Below are 22522 nucleotides of genomic sequence, written 5' to 3'. Positions count from 1 at the left end.
GCTACTCTGGCTCACCTGTCCATTCCATTATGGATGCACCTGACGAATCCTTCTCTGTGATCTGTCCCAAATGCGAGCTATCGCTCCTCCCTTCTTCCCTGTCGTCTACTCCATCCCTCTCTTCCTCGTCGGTTCCTCCATCTTCTTCTTCATCGCCTGCCATTTCAGTATTTTTGACATGATTCGTCGTTCATGACGACGGCGACGACACGTCTTCTTCTTTCTGTGACGAGCTATCATCTCTACCCTTGCTGCATCTACAGTATTGCTTTCCACCCCATACTCCACGACTGAGACCTGAACGTTGTATCGCGAAAATCGTCTTATAGCCACCAGGACCCTTCTCAACATGGAACGGTCCTCCGTGCTCACCACGGATTTGAGACTTTTGATACCTCGAACTCGGTGATCTTTGATCCTTTCAACCACCGCTGGCAAACTACAGAGCACTGCGATACTCTGAACCTTGATGCGTGCTGTAGCATGTTGTTGTTTGAGTGTACTACGTGCTAACCCTATGGCAAGTACGAGCGCGAACATATGAGCTCTTTCGCGTGCTGTGACGTTTTTGGCTCCGACCTGGCCACGCTCGATGCCGTGTTTATGCTCCTCTCTCAATAGAGTGTTGGATTGGGTTGTGTCTGTCGCTGCGCTCTGGATGATACCAATGCCGATACCCGCTTTGTGGCCGAAGTCCACCGCTGTGTGCAGGATCAGAGAAAATTGATGTGGGACTGTCAGGACATTACTGAGCTCAGACATCTTGGGCAGTGAGTATATCAGAGCTTGTAGGCGGTTTTCCAGAGGAACCTAGAGGATTATGTGCAAAATCTGCGTGGGGCTAAGCTTTGGGGGGGGCAGGGGCCATGTGGCTTATGGCGTTGGCTCCTTGGGTTATTGAGAAACTAAAAAGCATTGAGAGGAGTCAGAGGCCACGCAACCTCAGTCCCGCTTGCGGTCTCATGGTTATTGTGCAGTGGCTTAAGGTTATAGACTTGGCAGGTCAGGGCCTAACGAACCACTGTTTTGGTTAACTACTTACTGGTTTCAACCATGGTTGCATAAGGGCAGAGCTCTGGCGCTACTGCGGAAGGGTCAGCAGCTGTTGCTCGTCGACTGCACTATTTCGCAACTTCATGCTACTCAAGACAGCGCGCATACAGAGACAAGATATTGAGTGCCCTCCATCTTCGCCTTCTCTATGGGACCATTTTTAGCCTCTGGAGATACCTAGTGTTAAAGAAATGGAGGCGAAACTAACCTCAAATCAAAACGCTTACCAACAAGCCAGATAACATACCCATCAAGCGTTTGATCCGTCCATAGGAGTTAAACAGGTACCTACTCGGCTATCCTTGACGGCCATTGAATATCCCGGGATGATCTATAACGGTGGCTGTTCTGGGTTTGTTCCACCTGCTACGTCTGCGTCAGCCGTATCAATATTCCTATTAGCACTAGTGTTCCAGGCGCGATCAGTACCGGAATGACTACCCCATTCACTACGACTCGTGCTTTTCCATTGCCAGTACCTGCATTGGTTCAACCTCTGTCTAGATCTACTTGATCTCTCTCGCTTCCTTGTCGCTCACTTCCTTGTAAGGACACCAAACTAGAGGCAGGACTGCGTTTCATGTGTTTAGCGACACGGTTGGTCGTTAGTAGTGCAATTTTCTCGAGTATTTCCCATAGAGATATGTTTGACGCGTTGCTGGAAAATGGTCAGCTACCTAGGTAGTCACCAGCTTTCGTGGCCCCTTACTCGCGAGACTGTGGCTCGAGAGAAGTTTGTGATAACAGCTAGTGTAGCTCGTAGTTCGCAGACACTCAGCGGTTTCAGGCTTCATGGTTTAGTAATGTCTACTATCGGAATAGCCCGCAGGTTTGGTACCCGTCGCGATTTCCAACCGCGAGACGTAACGAAATGCTTCCACGTCACTTGCTATATATCAGCAAATTTGTAAATTTCTCACATACGACCATAGGACGTTGAAAGCAAGGCTTCCCGTTCGCTCAGCCCTATTTAAGCAACGTACCGGTGGATTAGTACTCAGGTGGGTGACCACTGGGGAATCCCCACTGTTGTATGTCACGTCTTCTTTTTGCTTCTTGGTGCCAGCTTGTAGTATACCTTCTGACGTCGTCTGAGTAGTGGCAGGGATACTCTGCCCCTGCTTCGTCCACCACGTGCGTGGGCTTAGTTCCCCACCTACAGTTCGGACTCTTTTTAAGACATCTACCTATGCTAGCAAATAGATCTAGGGTACCTAGCATAGGTTAGGTTTTAGGGTCGCATAGACTGTAGGTAGAGCCTGGGTAGCTTAGGCGCCTAGTAGATAGGTACATGCACTGTAGATTGTCCCAGCACTTGCACAGGCCCCACCATTTCCCTGGTGTCACCCGCCGACACGAATTTATCCACCAACAACACACAGAACACAGCAGCACAACGCACTTCTTGGCTTCTTGCGCTTCACCACATGTCCCGCGTGAGTCTGCCGACATGTCCTATACTCCAGACAGAGATCTGCCGACCCCAGAGAGAAGACTATCGACAGGCGGCCTCTCGCCAGTCCGCGTTACTGAGAAATGTGTCGTTGAAAGAGCCCCAAGCCACCACGACCCCAGCGTAGCCTGCTATACCGCCTGGATGCGCCAGGAGATCTTGAAAGTCCCAGCGGGGTGGTCAGCTTCCAATTTCCCTATCGCAGATACACCCTCTGAGCGCTCTTTCCAAATCTACGTTACAACGGCCCAGGCTGCCAACCTAGACTACGTCCAGGCTCCAGCTAGGGAGTTTCAGCAAGAGTTGTGCAAAGACCATGGAGTAGGTGGCCGTGATACAACTGCTCGCATAGATGTCTGGGCTAAGTTGTTCGCTGCCAACACGTCTGAGCAGGCAAGAATTGACTCATGCAAGGCGCACATCTTAGCTGAGATTGCCGCGCGAGAGACTTTAGGGGTTAACGACTTTCATGTCTCAGCATTTCGTAGATACAATCAATTGGAAAGGGTCCTTCTTATTATGGATTCGCCGGAAGAACCTTGGAATCAAGGCGAAGGAGGCTTCCTCGCTGTGTATTGGGATCGTCCCTCAATACATCAGGAGATGCCGGGCGAAACTTGGATTGAAGATGAAGGGGGCTTACTTAGTATGTTTATGAATCGCGATTCGAGTTCTCGGCAAATGCCCGAGAGGTCAGGAACACGCACGGAGCGCTATACCCGTGCTGAGCTGGGTACGCTGTTGGAGGACTTGACCAATTTCTTCTAGCTGTTTTACATTTGCCGTTACCTAATGCTTCAAAACCGTCTGTCAGTTCTGGGATAACATGCGAGGTGCCAAGAACAAACGCGATATACGTTCTGTACCTATATACAGCTAAGCCAAACTCCCAGTTCAAACTCCATTCTGATATCATCCTGCGCACCCTGTCATGCCTGCACAATAAGGCCTCTATTCTAGCGCCTACCATCCCAAACCCTGAAGTCTTATCGACCGTCGATGTGACCAACCATTATCTACGTAATGATGGTTGGGGATCCAATGGCGGGGTCAACACCGTTAGCATCATTACCGGCATGGCCCTAACCATAAGCCCCATATGGCCCTGAGCCAGTAGAAGCCCCGGCAGTTCCAGGAGAACCTTGGGATCGAGGGAACTTCACCTTGGCCGCAGTAGCATAGCCATTCCGGCCAAACGCTTCGGTTTTCCACGCCTTCTCATCCGCAGTAAGAGACCTTTTGCTTGCGCTCTCCCACTTCCCCTCGAACCCAGCTTTTGCGTCCTTGGCCCACGTTGCTGCCATTTCTTCGATTTCTTTCAGATCTTTGTCGATGAAGAATGCATACATGGATCGCAGCGATACCAGGCCCGTATTTCCGGCGAGAAGTTGAGGCTCACCGGGATCGCTTCCCACTTGTATTGCTTGTTCAACGTGTAGCAGACGAGGTCAGTCCAGTTGGAAACACGCGCCCATTTCTTCCACATGGTATCAACTACCAGGTACTATATGTGATTTCTTGCTGCTCTGTGCCAGCAAGTGGTATACCTTCTGATGTTGTCTGAGTATTGGCAGGAATACTCTGCACCTGCTTCATCCACCTGACTACCCTACTCATCCCTTCCTCTACCCTCTTATGCAGTCTTCTCCTCCCCTCACGCTCTCCCCGTCCTCTCAATCCTTCCCCCATTAGTGTCAATGCGATTGATTCCTGCTTCTTAATTTCGCCCTTGATCATGGTCTGCACTATTGATATTGTAGTGAAGACCGTGACAGTGCTGCGAGAAAAATAACCCTGAGTGCACCATAATGACCAATTTTCACACGCTCGACCGTAGTACATAGGCCTTTGGCATGCAAAGCGTGCACGATCACAGCAAATTCGGCTCAACTTAATCGGTGTGGCACGGATCAGGTCAAATGGCATGTGACTATCTCCAAGTACATCACTGGGCAGCAGACATATCTCTGATCTTACTTTGCCGATAGGTGAAACCAACATTTCCTCTCGTCTTCAAATTTTTACCGGAATACGCGCTGCGGCATTTCTCAGATCAGATCTCAAGTCTTGCAATACCAAGATGAATACCATGGCGTTGGATGTACTATTATAGAAGGTGGAAAGGGATTTCCGCCTGTATAGACTTAGTGCGCCTACCAGGTACTAGAGCTGGTGGTACGCTAAGCTGAAAGAAATGATGCGGCCCGTACCGGAAATACCTGGTTAATAAAAAGACGGCGTAATTATAATGACGCAGCCTCAAGCCGCGCCCTCAACATGGAAACATTCTCTTAGCCCTTCCATTGAGAGGAGACATCAGTTTCTGTCATTCTTGGCTCAATATTTCGCGCAGGTTCGTGAAACGGACACTTCATGAAGTGGGCGTAGCAGGACTAGGCAGAAGAAGAAGATTAAAGTATGTCGTTCTTGGCTTGCATAGCATCGAGTGATGGCAAGGTAAGTCCGATGGCAGCTTTCAGAAGCGCTGGAACGTCGCTATTCGTTGAGTATTGCGATGATTGCTCTGCGAGAACCCGGGGGAGTATAAAACACTTGTCGGATACCATGAGATCTGTGCAATTTCAGCTTCTACCATTGTTTACAGCCTTCTGTGCGCTACAGGCTCAATTCGAAGATCACTCGCACTCAGTAACCATCTATCAGCCCCAGTATTTCCCTGATCATGGCTATGTTCAAGTCTCATATGCTTTATCTGCCCTTGCTATTCAGTGGTTTGTCGTATTCGCTTCCAACCACATCGACATCGACAACCGCGATTGAAGCACGTCAGCTCAGCCTTGGGACATTATTCGGCCCCATCACCCTTCCCTCGGTCCAGATCTCCAATATCAGCTTGACACTGTTCAACTTTGGAGACGAAGTTTTCGATATCTCCTCAATTAGCATCTTCGGGGATATCAATGACGGCGGAGCGTGCAGCGAGGCAGCAGATGCGCCTGCCGAGCCTACAACTCGTCCAGGTCAAACGGTTATTCTGGGACCAGCAAACGTCCCTTTGACGATTAGCTTCACAAATGTCCAGGCCACTTTGTTCAATTTCCAAGATGAAGTTTTCGACATCAGCTCTATCTCTGTCTTCGGAGACGTCAATGATGGAAGTTGTCCGTCTACATCTTGATGTGCCTCTTGCGGTGACGGGCCGATTGCAAAGTTGCAAGTACTAGTCTGAGAAATGTTCATGATCTAGGTGGAGATTGGTGAAGCAAGGTCATTTGATATTTCGGGACTGCGAGGTTGGGATGGATGGTTGTCTGCAGGGAACATCGTCACATTATCTGATCTACCTCCGCAAAATGTTTTGGCATAGCAAAACAGAGACATTCAACTACCTATTTTAAGATGCATCAATCTCCTTCCGCACATCTCGCAACATCTGCTGTGATAGAAGAACGTGGCGTTGCTTCTACTAGCCTGCCACTGGTGTAGGTGACTTCTAAAGATAGCTCAGCGATCATATTTTGCATAGGCTCGTACTCCGTAGGTATGTGACTGCCATAATGTAGTCAGTGTGCACGTAAACTTAGCTGTAGCGACTGCCTTTTCCAACAATAACCCTTGACGAATTCGTGGCGTGTGTCCATATTTTCATAAGATTTGAAATCTCTTCTGCCGAATCTGCTAGAGTATAGCTATAGGTAGTTCCGCGGTCGTGGTGCAGCCCTCGGTGCCGTTGTTCGGGACTGAAGACGGCCTCTGTAGTTGAAGAGACCGGAGCTCAAGGGCTGAGCATCAACAAATTTGATTTGATAATATTTTACGTCTCTTCTGGACCTAAGGATGAGCATCAACAAAGCTTATGTGAATGAAACACTGGGCATTTTTTTTGATAGTTTCCTCTCTTCTTCGAGTTTTCTGCAGCAGAGGCATTCTCGTGGTGTTCGCGATGATGGCAACCGTGCTTCACTGACTTCTACGAACTGTGGATAGTAGCTGAGTTGCTGTGGCGTGGTCCCGACGTTAGATCATCATTCGATGCAGGTTCGTTCGATGCTCTGCACCGACTCGCCAGTATAAGGGACATTAGGATAAGAGCGAAGTACCTAGCTCGTCCGATTACCTGGTACCTTGCGTGTTATGTTTGATGCTTCGAATCGCTTCAGGTCTCGAGTATGATCGTGGATCTGATAGTGCGATGGCGCGTGCATTCGATCGTCGTCAAACATGACCATGAAGCTGTCCGCAACAATTTCTCTTCACGGCCACGGCCTCGACGTCAGCAATAACAAGAGAGTGATCGTCGGCAACAAGATTGCGAGGCGCAGACTCGGTGGGAAGACAGACGCGAAGCGCGATGAACGTGGTTGACAGTATGGGCGAAGATAAGGTCAATGCAGGGTCTTGATTGGATTTGAACCAGAGAGTGCAGCCGCTCTTAGGTCCTTCTGTTACGTCATCGAGATGCGAGACCACTGCGCAAGGGTCTGACCGAGACACCAACGGACCTGGCTACCAAAGACTAGTAGAAGAGCGCAGCACTGACTATCCTGGCGTTGGGCAGCCCAGTCGCCACGCGGGCCGCTACCGTCTCATTCACGCTAACGCTTCCCCACATACTTAGCCTAAACACACTCAGGCTGACTTTCGACTTCAGACGTGGTATTGTCCTTTCTTTTCGAGAAATTCTCCAGTGGTTGCAATAGAAATGCGGTTCGTCGGTGCGGTTGCCCGCGGACATCTGCATGTAGTTTTGAAACCCCCAGCCACGAGCAGGTCCGATGCTTGACACAGACACATCGATGCTCAGTTCCCTACGCCTTATACGACCGTTATGTAGCGCCCATCAGGACGCGCTCTGACCTCCGCTATCCGGAATGACTGGTTGGGGGCTGCACGCCTCGTAACGGTGAGCCTATGGCGATCAGCCTTATAATAACGCATCATTGGTCCTGTTCTTGCTGCATGTTGTCATTTGATGTCGTGCAAGTATGAGGCGCAGCCTGGTGACGTGGCCGTGAGCAATTGCCTGATCTTACCCCAGCTGAATTCTGCAGGTGCAGGCGGATCGGCAGGATGCAAGCTCCATATATTCAGATGCGCGAAGAATCCAATTTTCGCAAGCAACTTGAGACTGAAAATTCTTCGCGATCTTGCTAACAGCTGCAGTTCAACTTGATCGTCTATCAAAAGTATCTGGCTGTCACCTTGCAAGCCAAGTGAATCGATAAACATCCTTCCGAGGGCATCTCACATACTCGAGTATTACCTGAAATTGGGAACGATGTTGAACGTATTGCGATCTGTTCTTCCAACGATGGGCGACGCGTCTTTAACACCAGAGATGTTAGAACTAAACCAGAAGATCGAGAGTGCCAGACAAGCTATCCAGGACGCTCCTGATGATTCTTTCAAATTGGACTATCTGGGCAATCTTCTTGGCGTCAGATACTCGACACTGGGAAGACGGAACGATCTCGAAGAATCGATCCAGTTCGCACGCAAAGCTATCAGTGCAGCGCCCAGTGAAGATCGTGGCCGCAATCGATATCTGAACAGCCTTGTTGTGGGGCTCGGGGATCGTTACTTGAAGACCGGCAGCGTGGCGGATCTCAACGAGGCAATTGAGATAGCGGAAGCAGTTGTCAACTCAACTTCGATGAACGACCCCAATTGGCCGGCGTATGCAAACAACTTCGCGTCTCAGCTTAATAGTAGATTTTCACAAGAAGGGTCGGCGGCTGACCTTGAAAAGGCGATCAAGTTCTGGCGCAAAGCAGTCGAGGTGTCTGAACGACTCCAAACTCCACAGGAGATATGGGCAAACAACCTTGCCATCGCGCTTGGTGCAAAGTTCCAGCTGTCAGGTGAACAAAACGACTTTGATGAAGCGATCCAGATCACACGGAGTGTCCTCGACAATACTGCAGCAGATCATCCTCATCGAGCACGACGCCTGAACACCCTCGCAAATCGGCTCGCCGATAGATATGCAAGATCATGGGCAGTACTAGACCTTGAAGAAGCTATTGAGAAGGCACGCGAAGCTGCTGCCTTGATACCAGACGACCACCTTGATCGAAACGCATATCTCAACAACCTCGCATTGCTTCTTGGCGATATGTACACAAGAACAGGAAGTGTTGAGGCGTTAAACACAGCCATTGACATCGGCCAGAAAGTGCTCACCACAACGCCCAAAGACGAGCCCAGCCGTGCCGGAAGACTAAACAACCTCAGCATTCAGCTCCGATACAGGTACGTTCAGAAGAAAGCGGCGGACGGACTTGACAAGAGTGCTTTGACAGACCTCGATGAGAGTATCAAGTGTCTGCGAGAGGCTGTGAGTCTGGTCGGGCCGAAACATCCAGATCGAGCTCAATGGTTGAATAACCTTGGGGTTCCCCTCGGTGACAAATACAAAGATACAGAGGATATGTCAGTATTACAGGAGTCAATCAAGATCATGCAGGAGGCTGTTGCAACACTCCCAGAAAACCATGCTGATCGGGCTGCTTACTTGAACACCCTGGGAGATCGACTGGCGGATCGATACTTAAAGACAAGAGCAAAAGAAGATCTCTCAGCCGTCATTTCGTCATACCGATCGGCTCTATACCATTCGAATTCGGTAGTACTTCATCGCATGACAAGTGGTCGAAAGGTTCTCAGATATCATTCAGTCAGGGCGGATTGGCAAGAGGCTTACCAAGATGCCCGGGCTGCCGTTGAGCTAATCCACAACCTGACTGAGCGGACACTCTGTGACAGTGACAAGCAGTATATGCTCGGACAGATCGTTGGTCTAGCTTCTGATGCGGCTGCAACAGCATTGAATGCAGGGCAGGAACCTCTAATTGCGCTAAGCTTACTTGAGCAAGGGCGTAGTGTGCTTAAAGCATTTTTGGGCGAGATGCGAACAGATCTCAGAGATCTTCAAGCCAAACGCCCTGATTTGGCGAGAGAATTCAATCGTCTTGGAGGGATTTCGAACTCCTCAGGGACGAAAGACCTTCCTGGAGATCAAGAGGAAAATTGGCCTCCCGCACAAGACGTTGCCACCATTCGTTCTCGCGCAACATTCGACTTAGAAAACCTTATTTCCGAGGTTCGCGAATATTCCGGTTGTGAATCCTTCCTGCTTCCTCCAAGTGATAAAGGTAACATAGCTGCCGGAAAAAATGGGCCGATCGTTGTCATCAATGTCAGTGAGCTGCGCTCCGACGGAATACTGATCGAATCTAGCGGGTTAAGATGCATCCCACTACCACATCTCCGGCCGACAGAAATTGAAGAGATGTCTGAACAGGTCGATCGAGGGAGTCCAGCGATCTTGGAGCGCCTTTGGAGTGTCGTCGCAGAACCAACACTGCAAGCTTTAGGATATGCTGCAGAAGCAAAAATCGACCAAGTTGTTGCTGCAGCAGGCCTTGAAGAGAATGAGGTAGCAGAAATGGCAGCAATGGCAGCGAAAAGCCCTGATCAGCGAAGCACGTCTCAGGGCATATTTCAGGATGAGGCTTCCGAAAGCGACACTGAAGCAGCAATCTTGAAGATTCTAGACGGAGACGTGCCACAGTTCATTGTACCTAAAGAGAAAGAGCCCCACCAGATCAGGAAACGAAAAGTTCAGGCAGCGAAAAAGGCTGTGGCTGAAGGGCCAGCATCGGAGCGTTTGAACAACGCACCCAACCCCGTCCTTAGCAGTCCTATTCGTTCGATCCCAGTCCGGACCGCAAAGCCAAAATTCATCTCGCCCATGGGGTATTTCTTGGCAAATGACGCAGTACTAAAGTTATTGGAGTTGGTCCCTCATCTACATCACCGACTTGTACAAGGCCAGCTATCTGGGCAACATGGCAGTCCTATATCACAGGATGGCGAATACGTCCCACTAGGCCCTTCAGCTATCAACCCAGAGCCAAATAATGATACAATCGAAGCTAAGGGCGAGTATCTTAGTAGACAATCACTTATCTCCAATAATCGAGGCTTTCAGAGTATGGAACTTGTAGAAAGGTGGCTTCGGATCTCAGATCCAGTCGAAACTGTGCGTAGTATAGGGCTGCAACCCAGCGTTAGTGATGATGTGATCACTTTCGATGGTCTCGCCTCTTGCGAGGAACTTAGTACCGGAATGACCGTTCACCAGAGCATGAATGCGGAACTTGATGAGCAAGACCCGCTCAAATGTCATGGTGATGTTCTGGTTGCTAGAAGCGCCTCAATTTTGCCGGTCAGTGAAGCGGACCGAGAGTTCAGTCAGAAAGTCGCGGATGAAGAGGATCGCCAATCAGTACAGTCGATAGAATCGTCCACCACACGCCAATCAGTACAGTCGATACAATCGTCCACCACACGCCAATCAGCACAGTCGATAGAATCGTCCACCACGCTTGTATCATCAATCAGTGGTTACACCTCGGTAGAGATAGCAAGTGCCACGTTTGAGCTGAGAAGAATACTTCAAGGAGATCAACGTCTCCTTAAACTGTATCGACTGGCTACCGAGAACGCAGAAATTGGCTCCGATGGATTACAGCAAAATCTTGGCCGCTTGCTCAAGCAAATGTCGCAAGATTTGAGAGTGGAAGCAAACAAGGAGCTGGAGGAACTGGCATCACGCTTCGTTGAGCTGAAAGCAAGAAGCATGGCTCATTGCATTGTGGAGGATCTCCGTGTGACACGAGTTGTACCGCAGCGACCTGCTGAAGAGAAGGATGGGGATAGTGAAAGCGACCACGAAGACAATTCGATCAACGAAGACCGATTTGAGGATCTGACAATTTTTCGAACATTTCTAGTCGAGAGTCAAGCCTTCCAAACTTTTCAATCACGATTAGCGGCATTCGTCATTCCTAAACCAACACAGGCCACCGAAGCGAAGATTACAGATGAGAACACAGATCTGAACGAGCAGAGACCGGAGTCTATCTGTCGTACAGGCTGGTTCAGAAACTTCTGCATGGCCATTCGAGAATGCGTTACAACAGGGTTCGTAGAACCACAAATTGCGCCGAAATCTGTCCGAGTAAAATGGCATTGTGTAAGTCATTTCACCGCCCGATTTCTATACTGGGCAAACCTTGGACTAAAGACGAACTTCTGACCCAAATGCAGAGATGTGGCGATGCCTTTTCCAGCGACGTGTTTGAGTACCGCTCAGGTGGCATCCACAGACTCAAAGAGCGGATGCAGCGTTCCGGGTGTCGCAATGTCACCATCACAACTTGCAATCAGCAGCTTCCCCGAAACAGTTTCACGCTTCAGACTCCACCATGGCTTCAAAAAGTCAAAAGAAAGATGTCAGCCACTTTGTCATTGTTCACAAGGGCCTCGCCTGATGAAATGTACTTACCTCAACACAAAACCTCAAATGTTGTGCAAGCCTCCAAAGCTACGAAGCCGAGCAAGCCTGTCTCACACCGCGAATTATACCTCATGTCGTGCATACACCGCACGCAGCACCATATCACAGTTACTCAAGATCTCCTTGAAGATATCACGACTGACCAACAGCTTTTTTATTTCCTCAAACACCAGCTCAAACTGTACCGTGGCAGCTTCCGCAATCTACTATCTATGCGCCGTGTTCAAAGGATCTTCTTTGTAAAAGTAAGCACACTTCCTGCCTCAACTTCTCTACTTGAAACTAACAATCCCTAGTTTCGCCTCCACAAGAACAGCGTAGCCCAAGTCCGCCACCACACATACTGCTGCACCCAAAGCATCTGCGAATGCATCCCCCCGCAACACAAAGTCATAAAGCCCCCTATGGGCTCTGGTGAATACGCCTGTAACCCGTCTGGGCCCCCAGATACCTGGCCGCCTGTGTGTCCTGAATTCATGATGCATATGTTCTACTCTCCGCAATGCATAGCTAAGGACGACACTTTAGTTCTTGAGCAGATTCCGAAGAAGATGGACTGTAGACTTGACGAGACAAGCGGGTCGCGGTTAGAGGGTTGGGGGTTGTACTTTCAGGAAGACATTGATGTTAGCACAATTATTGTTGTTCTGTTTACGACGTTGTTTGTAGCTAGTTTGTTGTTTCTTATCATCTGGACAGTACTCAAAGATGATATTCAGGGGGCTTCTGGGGTTAGTGCGTACATTGTGGCGGTTGCGAGTATGGCGGGGATATGGGTTTGTACGAAAAGTAAGAGTTTTGGATGAGGTAATGATTATCGAAAGGTGCTGAAGTTCGCTTACCAAAAGACGAGTTGTGGACTTATACGGTCAGTGGATTCCGATTCTACTGTAGTGGGTACGGGTAGTTCGGTGGTACCGAAGCCAATTGTACGAATTACCAAGTTGATTTTGACTATTGAAAACAGAAAGGTTATTTGAGTGTCGACTTGTAGTATTTTAGTTGTTAAAAGCTAAGAGAAAGCATACTATTAGGATGCTTCGTCAGCAAGAGTACTATGTAGCGGTGCGTTTTCTTCGATAATTAATTCCTACATAAATAAGACCAACTTGGGGGATACTTGCTATTTCAATAGCCGTGTCTATAGAAGCCCGGCGTTTCCTAATAACGCGGCACAAGGGCAATCCCGAAGCCACTAGAGCGAGAGAGTAGATCTAGATTCCCTACAATTAGTGCTGAATTAGTCTGCCCTAATCTTCTGGTCTTCACGTCCGTACTAGACACGATAAACCCTTATAATAACAATTAAGATGTAAGGAACCTTTATTTTAACAACACGTATCTATAGACGTTCTACAACTAAGTCGCGACTTCATTTGCTAGGAAGCACAGTCAGCCAAGTCCAGACTATTTTTGTGTCTGTATTGCCATTCCATCCAGACACCAGATCCACGCTCTGCCCCCTCCCATGCAGAAACACCAATCGCCTCACCCCTCTCTTCCTCCACCCCCTACGCAGTCTTCTCCTCGCTCTTCTCCCCACTCTTCTCCCCACCCTCCCCCTCCCTCCCCGCCCTCTCACTCCTCCCCCCCAACTCCCTCGCCATCTCCCCCTTCTGCGCCATATCATCCAACACCCTCTCCGCGGTCTTCATCGCATCCACACCCGCCGGAACCCCACAATACGTCGTGGCATGAATAATCGCCTCGCGAATCTCCAACTCCGAGAGCCCATTATTGCGCGCGCCCCTGATATGCACCGCCAGCTCCGGCGCGCGGTTCAGCGCCATCAGCATCCCGATGTTGATCAGGCTGCGCTGCTTGCGGTCCAGGCCGGGCCGCGTCCATGCGTAGCCCCAGCACCACTCGGTTACGAGTTCTTGGCCCGCGCGCGAGAAGTCTGTCGAGCCGTTTTCGAGGGCGGAGGTCACGTAGGAGTCGCCTACGACGGCGCGGCGGACGGCGAGGCCTTCGGCGAAGAGTTGTTGGTGCATCTCATCGTACTTTGGGTCGGTGGAGGGCATGGTGGGGGACTGGTGTGGAAATAGTGTAGGATTGGTATCTGGAGTTTCGTTGTGGAAGTGGACTGAGCCTTGAATAGTTTGTTTGTTGTTTGTAGATTATCTGTATCGACGATGCCGGTTCACCGCATGATATGTGATATGGTAGGGAGCTCCGGAGAGCACCCCGCACCCCGACCTCGGACCCCAGACTGCCCCGCCATGGGTCGACGTCACATGTCTGCCGAGCAGGCGTCTGCTTACCTAGGTATCTCTCTCCAGAGAGGTAAAGAAACATAGATACAGGTAACATACCGCGGCTCTCCCGGGTTCTCCCGTTAGTCGAGATTCTTACACGACGATCTAGACTTACTGGTGTCCTGAGATCAGACAGCTGCGATGTCCATTGCTTTCAGAGTGTCTGGATTTTGGTGTGCTGGACTTTGTTCCGGGGGTGATGGAGATGTGGAGCTGCGCGAATCGACTGTCGGTCAGAAGCTGGGACGGAGACACAAGAATGCAGTACATGATATGGTGATGGTATGTCGTCAATCGAGACCAATTGCAGGACAGCAAAGGAACAAATGGGGGTGCAGAGTGATCAAATTGTATGTGTAAAGGTGGTGTAAGAGTGTGGAACAGTGTGTGCTCCTGCACTGCTCCCGCATCATGAGAGGGACGGGTCAGGGTCTCAGACCAGCACACCTGCGTCGTCGTTAGCAATTTTCGCGCTCACAGCACAACACATCACACCATCCCCCTTGAAACCATAAATGATAAATAAAATACGATTCTCGTGTCTCCCAGTCTTCGTACTCGAAGCCCGTCTACGGCCGACCTATGCTATGCCATGCATCCATGCCCAGTGTTGAATATCGCTACAATATCGTCCCATCGTTGCCCCAAACGCCGTGTGCTGAAGAACGTCAAGTTGTTGAAAATGTCATCTTCCTTCGTTGATGGAGTCGCCGTTGAGGGACTCCTTGGTACACCTCCCACTACTCTGTTGCGCTACATCGCGCATGCTACAACTCGCCAGCTTGCTATGCCTCGCAAGCCCGGCCTCCCAAGCTCGTCGTCTAGAACATACCATCAATCTCGCCAGTCTCAACATCAACATCGATGTTAAGGTACCCAGGCGCTGTGGGCAGACCGGGGATGGTCTGGATATCGGCTGCGAGCGCATACAAGTATCCCGCGCCGGCCGCCATGCGGACATCGCGGATCGGCACCGTGAAGCCCTCGGGCGCGCCCTTGAGCGCCGGGTCGTGCGACAGCGAGTACTGCGTCTTGGCGACGCAGATGGGCAGGTTACCCAGTCCCTGCTTGGTGTACGTGTCGACCTTCTTCTGCGCGAGGGGGCTGAACTCGACGGCGGAGGCGCCGTACATCTGCTTCGCGATGGCCTCCATGCGCTCCTGGACGGTGTTGTCGAGGGAGTACAGCAGCTTGAAGTCCTTGGGCTGGGCGGAGGCCTTGATGATGCCTGCGGCGAGGTCCTTGGCGCCCTTGCCGCCCTCAGCGAAGTGGTTGGCAGGGATGGCGTCTTCGGCGCCGGCTGCGAGGGACTCCTCGCGGATGACGGCGATTTCGGCGTCGGTGTCGGTGGCGAACTTGTTGATGGCAACGACGACGGGGACGCCGTAGGAGCGCGCGTTGGCGATGTGCTTCTTGAGGTTGATGCAGCCCTTGCGCAGCATCTCGATGTTCTCGGTGCGGTAGCACTCCTGGAGCTGGGCGCCGGGCTTGATGTCGGGGCCGCCGCCGTGGACCTTGAGGGCGCGGACGGTGGCGACGATGACGACGGTGTCGGGAACGAGGCCGGAGGAGCGGCACTTGATGTTGAAGAAGCGCTCGCCGCCCATGGTGAAGTCGAAGCCGGCTTCTGTGACGACGAAACCAGTCTTCTCATCGTGGTCCTCGCCAGCCTCGGTTCCGGCAAGCTTGAGTGCGAGCTTGTCAGCAAGGACAGAAGAAGCGCCGATGGAGATGTTGGCGAAGGGACCAGCGTGAACGAAGACGGGGGTGCCCTCAAGCGTCTGCATCAGGTTGGGCTTGATGGCATCGCGGAGGAGGGCAGTCAGGGCACCACCAGCACCAATGTCGTCGCAGGTAACGGGGTCACCGCTGCGGGAGCTGGCGACGACCATGCGGCCGAGACGCTCGCGGAGATCGCCAAGGTCGTTGCTGAGCGCGAGAATAGCCATGCACTCGCTGGCAACGGAGATGTCGAAGCCGGTCTCGCGGGTCTGGCCCTTCTCGGTGGGAGCCTGACCGATGGTGATGCCTCGCAGATGCCTGTCGTTGACATCGAGAACGCGACGCCATGTGATAGTCTCAGGGTCGATGTCGAGACGGGCGAACTTTGTGATCTCCTCCTCGGTCAGGTCGTCGGGGTTGGTCTTGTCGATGCCGAGCTTCTTCAGGCGGCGGAACATGACCGGCGCGAACTCGCGCCCGCCCTTCTTTGCGGGCACCAGTCGCTTATACAGGGCGGCGTCCTTCTGTGTGTTCTCGTGGAAGATGCGAGTCTCGATGGCGGCAGCCAGCAGGTTGTTGGCGGCGGTGATGGCGTGGATGTCACCAGTCAAGTGGAGGTTGAACTCGTCCATGGGAATGACCTGGCTGTAGCCACCGCCAGCAGCTCCGCCCTTGATGCCGAAGGTCGGGCCCATGCTGGGCTGGCGGACGTTGGCGAAGCATATCCTGCCGAGGTGGGCGCCCAGGGCCTGCGCGACACCGATGGTGGTTGTGGACTTGCCCTCGCCGAGCGGCGTGGGGGTAATGCCAGCAATCAGGACGTAGCGGCCGTTCTTGCGGTGTTCGAGGCGCTTCAGCAGCGACAGGTCGACCTTGGCCTTGGTGTAGCCGTACGGCTCCAGCTCGTGGGGCAGGATACCAACCTCCTTGGCGACCTGGGTGATCTGCTTGGGGTGCTGCTTGCGCGAGATGGCAATGTCCGAGGGGATGGGGTCCTCGGGCTTGATGGGCAGCGGTGTGATCTTGCGCTTCGTCTGACGGTCGAAGGTGGCGTCGGCCGAGTCGACGAGGTTCTGCAGCAGCATGGCGATGGTCATGGGGCCAACGCCGCCGGGCACGGGGGTGATCTGCGAGGCGACCTCGGCGGCGGAGTCGTAGTCGACGTCGCCGACCAGGCGCTGGCCGCTCTTCTTGCTGGCATCGGGCACGAAGTTGGTGCCGACGTCGATGACAACGGCGCCGGGCTTGAGCCAGTCGCCCTTGACGAACTGGGCCTTGCCAATGGCGGCGACGACGATGTCGGCCTGGCGCACGATGTCGGGCAGGTTGGCCGTCTTGGAGTGGCACACGGTCACGGTCGCGTCGGCGTTCTTCAGCAGGTAGCTGGCGGGGCTGCCCACAATGTCGCTGCGGCCCAGCACGACGGCGTTCTTGCCGGCAATCTGCACGCCGGCCTCCTCCAGCAGCACCATGACGCCCTTGGGGGTGCACGGGGTGAACAGCGGCTTGCCGCCGCGCTTGGCCAGCTCGCCGATGCTCGCGGCGCCGAAGCCGTCGACGTCCTTCTCGTCGGCGACGGCGCTGGTGATCTCATACTCGGAGATGTGCTTGGGCAGCGGCAGCTGCACCAGGATGCCGTGCACGGCGGGGTCGTTGTTGTAGGCGGCCACGCGGTGCAGCAGGTCGCTCTCGGTCGTGTCCTCGGGCAGCTGCACCAGCTCGCAGTCGATGTTGGCCTCCTCGGCCGCCTTGAGCTTCATGCGCACATACGTCGACGAGTCGGAGCGGTCGCCCACTGCGCACGTTAGCTACGTTCACCTCAATGGCCGTCAGCCCATCTACAACGGCGCGTACCCTGCACAATCTTCAGGCTCGGGCGGTACCGCGGGTTCGCGGCCTGCTTCTCCTGGATGTACCCGCCCAGGCGCTCGCGGATGCTCTTCGCAATGGCAGTGCCATCGATCTTGGTGGCCGTCATGATGCTGCGCGTGCTCGAAAAGTGCCGGACTGCGCGCGCAACTGATGCAGTATAAAAGCGCTGGCGGGGCACTACATGTGAATTTTGCGATGGCGGGGTAGCTGTATGCGGCAATCCACGGGGCCTCGTTCGCAGCACGCGTCCTGCGCCGCACATCGGATTCATCTTCCTTCCAATCTGGGCCAAGCCAGCGTATCTTTTGCCAGACTAGGCGAGGGGCTGCGAGATGGAGAACGAGGCACGCAACATATTACCTGAAAGACATGACTGAAACTAACCCGCCAGCTCTTTGTGCGGTCCGAGTTCAATGCGTTCCGACGCGAAACTGCAAACTTTCGCCGCTCCCGTTATTACGTACTAACCCAGCATGGCCGACCCTGATATGGTCCTTTTTGACCGCCATTGGACCTGCAACCGTAAGAGTCATGCTTCAACACTATACTTTGTTATCGGGATCCAATTGATTGATCTGTACGTGATGGCGTCGCCTAAAAAGCTGTAACAACGCGTGCCTCGCCATCCTTTCCTACTCCTCCAGCCTGCATATGTCCATGAGAACGCCGTACAACACAAACATCTCCTGTGCGGACGCCTTCAACTCTTCCTTGTGCTCAGGGTGGCAATATCTGGCGAATTTGTCCGGGTGCCACATAACTCGCTCTTCCTTCAGCCATTCGTAGCAGTAGGACCCTGAGCCCTCCAGCAGCGTCTGCAGGTCGTGGACGCAGAACCCTAGCTGTGAACTACTCTTTGACACCTCGCACATGGCCTGGGAACAAACATCCATGTACTCGCTGAGCGGGGGGAACTCGCGCAGCTGACCAGGGACGAGCAGCTTCTGCATGTCTTCCTGGAACTGAGTGTAGGTGGCGCGCGGGTCCTGGTGCACCTTGCTTCCGCAGAACGCAATCCACGTGCCATGCGCCCAGCCCTTCACTCCTTGTCGCCCCTCGACGATGAACCAGTCATTGCCTCTATCCTCCCACACCTTCAACTTCTCATTCTTCTTAAGCTGCAGTTCCCAGGAGTCGTTCAGATGTGGACGGCCGTCTTGCGTGCTGATGGCCCATCGATAAAACTTCGGCCTTTCTGGTTTACACTCCGTTTGCTGAAGCCGTGTTTCTTGGACAGCGGGTGCAGCCTTTGGGGCCTCTGTTTCATAGATGGTGTCTTGATGGACGTGGAAGACGAACGGTGCTTCTTGTGCATCGCCTTGTTTCTTGATAAAGACAAAGGTTTCTCCGACAGGCGCATGAGAGTCCAGGGCGACAAGCTACTATGTTAGGCCGTGATCAAGATGCTGAAGATAGTGACTTACCACCAGCTCTGAGTACTCCGCAAGGCTTGGAGTCTCACTTTTACTCGACCAAAGCGTCCTCCATGCTTTGCAGGTGATGCTCGACCTGAAGTGACTAGCGTATCCTTTTTGCCCCTTGAGGTAGTAGGAGCCGTCCTTATGCCACGTAACTTGGCTCAGCGTACCTCTAAAAGATCCATTAGTGCCGCCAGAACACCTCATGTAGTTTCCGCTCATGTGGACTAGTCTAGCTTCAAGCGCCGCAGGGACGCCGTAGCAGACCCAGGATGTGCGGGACCATGCTACGAAAGAGTCGTCGCCGCCGAGCTGCACACGCAAGCCCAAACATAGATTGGGTACCAGTCGGATTTGGTTAATGAACTGTCGAAGCGCTGCTGGTATGCGTGCGCCGACGTGGAAAGTGAATGTGCCGTCAATCATCTCGAACACGAAGAACCATGATTCGGAATCAGAGCCATACGATGCCCAGCGGACTTTTCTAACAGGCTTAGTTGTCAGATAGTCCACCACTCTCATTGGGAGTTGCGAACTGTGTAAGATCAGTAAATGCTGAAGTGAGAGATTAAACTTACGCGGAGTAGCCATTGGGCGTAGCAAAGAAGTGCCTACCGTTAGGACCAAACGCTATAATGTACTCGTCTGTGCTAAGCTTCTCGAGGTTGTCAAGTGAGGTTGAAACCTGCGCTGCATCTGGAAGGTGTAGTTCGGCCATAGTGCCGCAGGCGTGGCGTGTCGCGACTGCTAGACTACTGATGTGCTGTGGTAAGTCACTTCTGTGGTTGATGAGGGCAGTAGGTGATAGAAGAGGTGAAGCTGGTGGTGAGTGGAATTGGGATGGCAGGAGCGTTTGCGCCAAGGCTAGCTTCACCGTGAGCCCGATTTGCCTCTGGCTCACTCTAAGCCCAGCTTGACATGCGATTCACCTCGAGATTCTTCGCTTGTTTGTTCGCACCTGACTTCAGAAACTTAGGGCAACTGGAAGGGTCATGTCTTGGCCGAGAATGGCATTAGTCTCGAGATCCGTTATGTTGCCTGTGAAGCACAAAGATTTTCGGCATTGTGCCCATCGAGAGTGATGCTGTCAAGGAGTGAAGTAATCTAATCATGCGAGACGACACAATCAGGTGGAATGCTCTTGTGGATATGCCCGACTCTCTCGAAAACGACAGGTAATGCCAAGCCAAGTAATTGTCTTTTCGCCTGAGAGCAGGAAGGAGCAGGAAGGAGCAGCCAAGCATAACCGAAACTTCGACAGAGACTTAACAAATCTCCGCTAGGAGAGAAAGTTATGAGCACCCAATAGCCACTGTACCATTGGATGAGGCGACTCTGGTATCGACCTCGGGAGCATCTCGAGTGATCGGTGTCAACGGTGAGTCACAGGACGCCTGATGAGGTGACATCTAAGATATGAGAGACCCTTGCTTGACTGATAGAGAGCACCAGTGAGTCAGAGTGCCTCTCGACGTTCCAGGAACTGGCCGTGCAGATGCACTGCAGCCCTGAGCAGAGAGGCGAAGATGGATTTGAGAGAGCGAATGCAGGCTCACACCCGAAACTAGAAGCTACCACCACAAGGCAAACCTGTTCAAAACTCCCAGAATATAACATTAAATCCCAAACAATACAAGATGAGGTCTGATGTCAAGAAGATGTAGCGGCGAGACGTCGTGAAATGCGGGGCACGTGTCGTTAGCGCGTTAGCGCATCCCAGTATCGAAATTCGTCCCACTGCGAGTTGAAGAACAGCGCTGAGAGTCACCACCTACAAAGGCCACGCCCACCCCGACCCGCCCCCGCCCTACACATACCGCAAACATGAGACCGATTCTTCTCTCCGGGCACGAGCGTGCGCTCACGCAGGTCAAATTCAACCCCGACGGCGACATCATTTTCTCCGTCTCCAAGGACCATGTTGTGTGCGCATGGTGTCAGTAGCCCCGGTCGGCCAGGCGAGCAGTCCGCTGACAGATGCAGATTCACACAACGGTGAGCGTTTGGGCACATACCACGGCCACGTCGGAGCCCTGTGGACCGTCGACGTCAACCCCACCTCGGAGCTGCTCGCGACCGGCGGCGCTGACAACACGATGCGCCTGTGGGAGGTCAAGACCGGCCGCCTGCTGAAGACCTGGGAATTCGCCACATCCATCAAGCGCGTCGAGTTCTCGCCCGACGGCCGCCAGCTGCTCGGTGTCACAGAGAAGCGCTCGGGGCACCTGTCCACCATTGTCGTATACGAGATCAACCCCGACGTTGAGGCCACCCAGAGCGACGAGCAGATTCTGCGCATAGTCTGCGACGAGAGCAAGGCTACTGTCGCTGGCTTCTCCTACCTCGCCAAGTACATCATCTCCGGCCACGAGGACGGCTCCATCACACAGTGGGACGGCAAGACCGGCGAGCTGCTCAGCAGCAACTACGACGTGCACGAGCCGGACATGCAGGGTGCGTATGCGCGTGTGGCGGTTTGAAAGCGTGCTAACAGTGCCAGTGACCGATCTCCAGTGGTCGCCCGACCGCACCTACTTCATCACCGCGTCCAAGGACAAGACCGCGAAGCTCGTCGATGCCGAGACCCTGGACGTCCTGAAGGCCTACATCGCCGATACACCTCTCAACAGCGCCGCTATGACCCCCGTAAAAGACTACGTCATCCTCGGTGGAGGCCAGGCCGCTATGGATGTCACAACCACCTCCGCCCGCCAGGGTAAATTCGAGGCGCGTTTCTACCACAAGATCTTCGCCGAGGAGATCGGCCGTGTGCGTGGCCATTTCGGCCCGCTCAACTACGTTGCCGTGCACCCGCAGGGTACTGCGTACTGCTCCGGCGGAGAGGACGGCTACGTGCGCGTGCACCACTTCGACAAGCCCTACTTCGACTTCAAGTACGAGGTGGAGCGGGAGGCGGAGCAGGAGCAGGCGAACTTGTAATGTACCGGAGCGAGATGTTATGAGGGATGTCTGGAATGGTGCATGCATGCAACGGCGTTCCGGTTCCGGTTGGGTTGAGGTTCTCAAAAGTTCTGGAGAGCGATCCGCAGATAGACTCGATATCAGAGCGTAGTACCCGAATGAACACCAGTACAAAGCATGTGGAGAGCTCTTTTCAATTGTACGCGCAAATCACTCGAATCCGGCAACGTCATACTTGAGATCGAGAGGCAGACATACGCCCACGCATGCTGTGACCAACACCAAGCGTGACAAGAATCAGCAACGTGATTGGCCCAGATCGCTAGCGTCGAGCCTCATATCAACGTCCACCAATGTTCCACTCCATCACTCAAGTCGACTCGGAAATAGGCGGCGGTTATACTACTTCGCACCCAGCCAAATTCTGCGTGTGATGCTAAAAGCCCCAAACCTGCCGACAAACCAAGTTTTCGGCATCAGAATTTCCACGTACTCACCT

The 22522-nt window shown here is 52.8% G+C and overlaps 10 protein-coding genes across 10 annotated transcripts; 5 read left to right on the top strand and 5 right to left on the bottom strand.

The window, feature by feature from the left end:
* Window positions 1–105: 105 nt before the first annotated feature.
* On the bottom strand, window positions 106–762 carry C7974DRAFT_377481 (uncharacterized protein; the record flags this gene model as incomplete). Its single annotated transcript, XM_046140359.1, has 1 exon — window positions 106–762. The coding sequence occupies one exon, from the start codon at window positions 760–762 to the stop codon at window positions 106–108; it is 657 nt and encodes a 218-aa protein (XP_045995196.1).
* A 1741-nt stretch (window positions 763–2503) lies between these two features.
* On the top strand, window positions 2504–3387 carry C7974DRAFT_456528 (uncharacterized protein; the record flags this gene model as incomplete). Its single annotated transcript, XM_046146017.1, has 1 exon — window positions 2504–3387. One exon carries the CDS (start codon window positions 2504–2506, stop codon window positions 3272–3274), a length of 771 nt encoding a protein of 256 aa, XP_045995195.1. The 3' UTR covers window positions 3275–3387.
* A 201-nt stretch (window positions 3388–3588) lies between these two features.
* On the bottom strand, window positions 3589–4176 carry C7974DRAFT_456526 (uncharacterized protein; the record flags this gene model as incomplete). Its single annotated transcript, XM_046146016.1, has 2 exons — window positions 3854–4176; window positions 3589–3803 (listed from the first exon to the last, which is right to left on the bottom strand). Exons 1-2 carry the CDS (start codon window positions 3990–3992, stop codon window positions 3589–3591), a joined length of 354 nt encoding a protein of 117 aa, XP_045995194.1. The 5' UTR covers window positions 3993–4176.
* Window positions 4177–5189: 1013 nt separating this feature from the next.
* Window positions 5190–5645, top strand: C7974DRAFT_377478 (uncharacterized protein; the record flags this gene model as incomplete). Its single annotated transcript, XM_046140358.1, has 1 exon — window positions 5190–5645. The coding sequence occupies one exon, from the start codon at window positions 5190–5192 to the stop codon at window positions 5643–5645; it is 456 nt and encodes a 151-aa protein (XP_045995193.1).
* A 1943-nt stretch (window positions 5646–7588) lies between these two features.
* Window positions 7589–13067, top strand: C7974DRAFT_338546 (uncharacterized protein). The gene is made up of 3 exons (XM_046139232.1): window positions 7589–11507; window positions 11582–12076; window positions 12128–13067. Exons 1-3 carry the CDS (start codon window positions 7746–7748, stop codon window positions 12635–12637), a joined length of 4767 nt encoding a protein of 1588 aa, XP_045995192.1. The 5' UTR covers window positions 7589–7745; the 3' UTR covers window positions 12638–13067.
* A 275-nt stretch (window positions 13068–13342) lies between these two features.
* On the bottom strand, window positions 13343–14006 carry C7974DRAFT_425582 (4-carboxymuconolactone decarboxylase; the record flags this gene model as incomplete). Its single annotated transcript, XM_046144482.1, has 1 exon — window positions 13343–14006. The coding sequence occupies exon 1, from the start codon at window positions 13853–13855 to the stop codon at window positions 13343–13345; it is 513 nt and encodes a 170-aa protein (XP_045995191.1). The 5' UTR covers window positions 13856–14006.
* Window position 14007: 1 nt separating this feature from the next.
* C7974DRAFT_397180 (uncharacterized protein) lies at window positions 14008–14635 on the top strand. The gene is made up of 2 exons (XM_046142163.1): window positions 14008–14153; window positions 14205–14635. The coding sequence occupies exon 2, from the start codon at window positions 14231–14233 to the stop codon at window positions 14447–14449; it is 219 nt and encodes a 72-aa protein (XP_045995190.1). The 5' UTR covers window positions 14008–14153; window positions 14205–14230; the 3' UTR covers window positions 14450–14635.
* A 275-nt stretch (window positions 14636–14910) lies between these two features.
* C7974DRAFT_314200 (formate--tetrahydrofolate ligase-domain-containing protein) lies at window positions 14911–17789 on the bottom strand (the record flags this gene model as incomplete). Its single annotated transcript, XM_046138448.1, has 2 exons — window positions 14911–17606; window positions 17666–17789. The coding sequence occupies 2 exons, from the start codon at window positions 17787–17789 to the stop codon at window positions 14911–14913; spliced, it is 2820 nt and encodes a 939-aa protein (XP_045995189.1).
* Window positions 17790–18222: 433 nt separating this feature from the next.
* C7974DRAFT_425580 (uncharacterized protein) lies at window positions 18223–19819 on the bottom strand (the record flags this gene model as incomplete). Its single annotated transcript, XM_046144481.1, has 3 exons — window positions 18223–19062; window positions 19108–19636; window positions 19680–19819. The coding sequence occupies 3 exons, from the start codon at window positions 19817–19819 to the stop codon at window positions 18316–18318; spliced, it is 1416 nt and encodes a 471-aa protein (XP_045995188.1). The 3' UTR covers window positions 18223–18315.
* A 1003-nt stretch (window positions 19820–20822) lies between these two features.
* C7974DRAFT_211491 (eukaryotic translation initiation factor-like protein 3 subunit) lies at window positions 20823–22233 on the top strand. The gene is made up of 3 exons (XM_046136974.1): window positions 20823–21037; window positions 21085–21555; window positions 21602–22233. The coding sequence occupies exons 1-3, from the start codon at window positions 20926–20928 to the stop codon at window positions 22039–22041; spliced, it is 1023 nt and encodes a 340-aa protein (XP_045995187.1). The 5' UTR covers window positions 20823–20925; the 3' UTR covers window positions 22042–22233.
* The last annotated feature ends 289 nt before the right edge of the window (window positions 22234–22522 follow it).

The sequence above is a fragment of the Boeremia exigua genome, assembly GCF_020726555.1.
Source record: "Boeremia exigua strain MPI-SDFR-AT-0100 chromosome Unknown C7974scaffold_8, whole genome shotgun sequence".
In the NCBI taxonomy this organism is placed as follows: Eukaryota; Fungi; Ascomycota; class Dothideomycetes; order Pleosporales; family Didymellaceae; genus Boeremia; species Boeremia exigua.
Note: the sequence above shows the minus strand (reverse complement) of the source record. Positions and strands in the feature narration are given on the sequence as shown.

Bases quoted from the DNA above. Each gene is read 5' to 3' on its own strand.
- C7974DRAFT_338546 (XM_046139232.1), top strand. From the start codon at position 7,746: ATGTTGAACGTATTGCGATCTGTTCTTCCAACGATGGGCGACGCGTCT. The intron at 11,508-11,581 runs GTAAGTCATTTC...ACCCAAATGCAG, and splicing joins TCCGAGTAAAATGGCATTGT to AGATGTGGCGATGCCTTTTC. The intron at 12,077-12,127 runs GTAAGCACACTT...AACAATCCCTAG, and splicing joins AAAGGATCTTCTTTGTAAAA to TTTCGCCTCCACAAGAACAG.
- C7974DRAFT_397180 (XM_046142163.1), top strand. From the start codon at position 14,231: ATGTCCATTGCTTTCAGAGTGTCTGGATTTTGGTGTGCTGGACTTTGT.
- C7974DRAFT_211491 (XM_046136974.1), top strand. From the start codon at position 20,926: ATGAGACCGATTCTTCTCTCCGGGCACGAGCGTGCGCTCACGCAGGTC. The intron at 21,038-21,084 runs GTCAGTAGCCCC...TGACAGATGCAG, and splicing joins CCATGTTGTGTGCGCATGGT to ATTCACACAACGGTGAGCGT. The intron at 21,556-21,601 runs GTGCGTATGCGC...TAACAGTGCCAG, and splicing joins GCACGAGCCGGACATGCAGG to TGACCGATCTCCAGTGGTCG.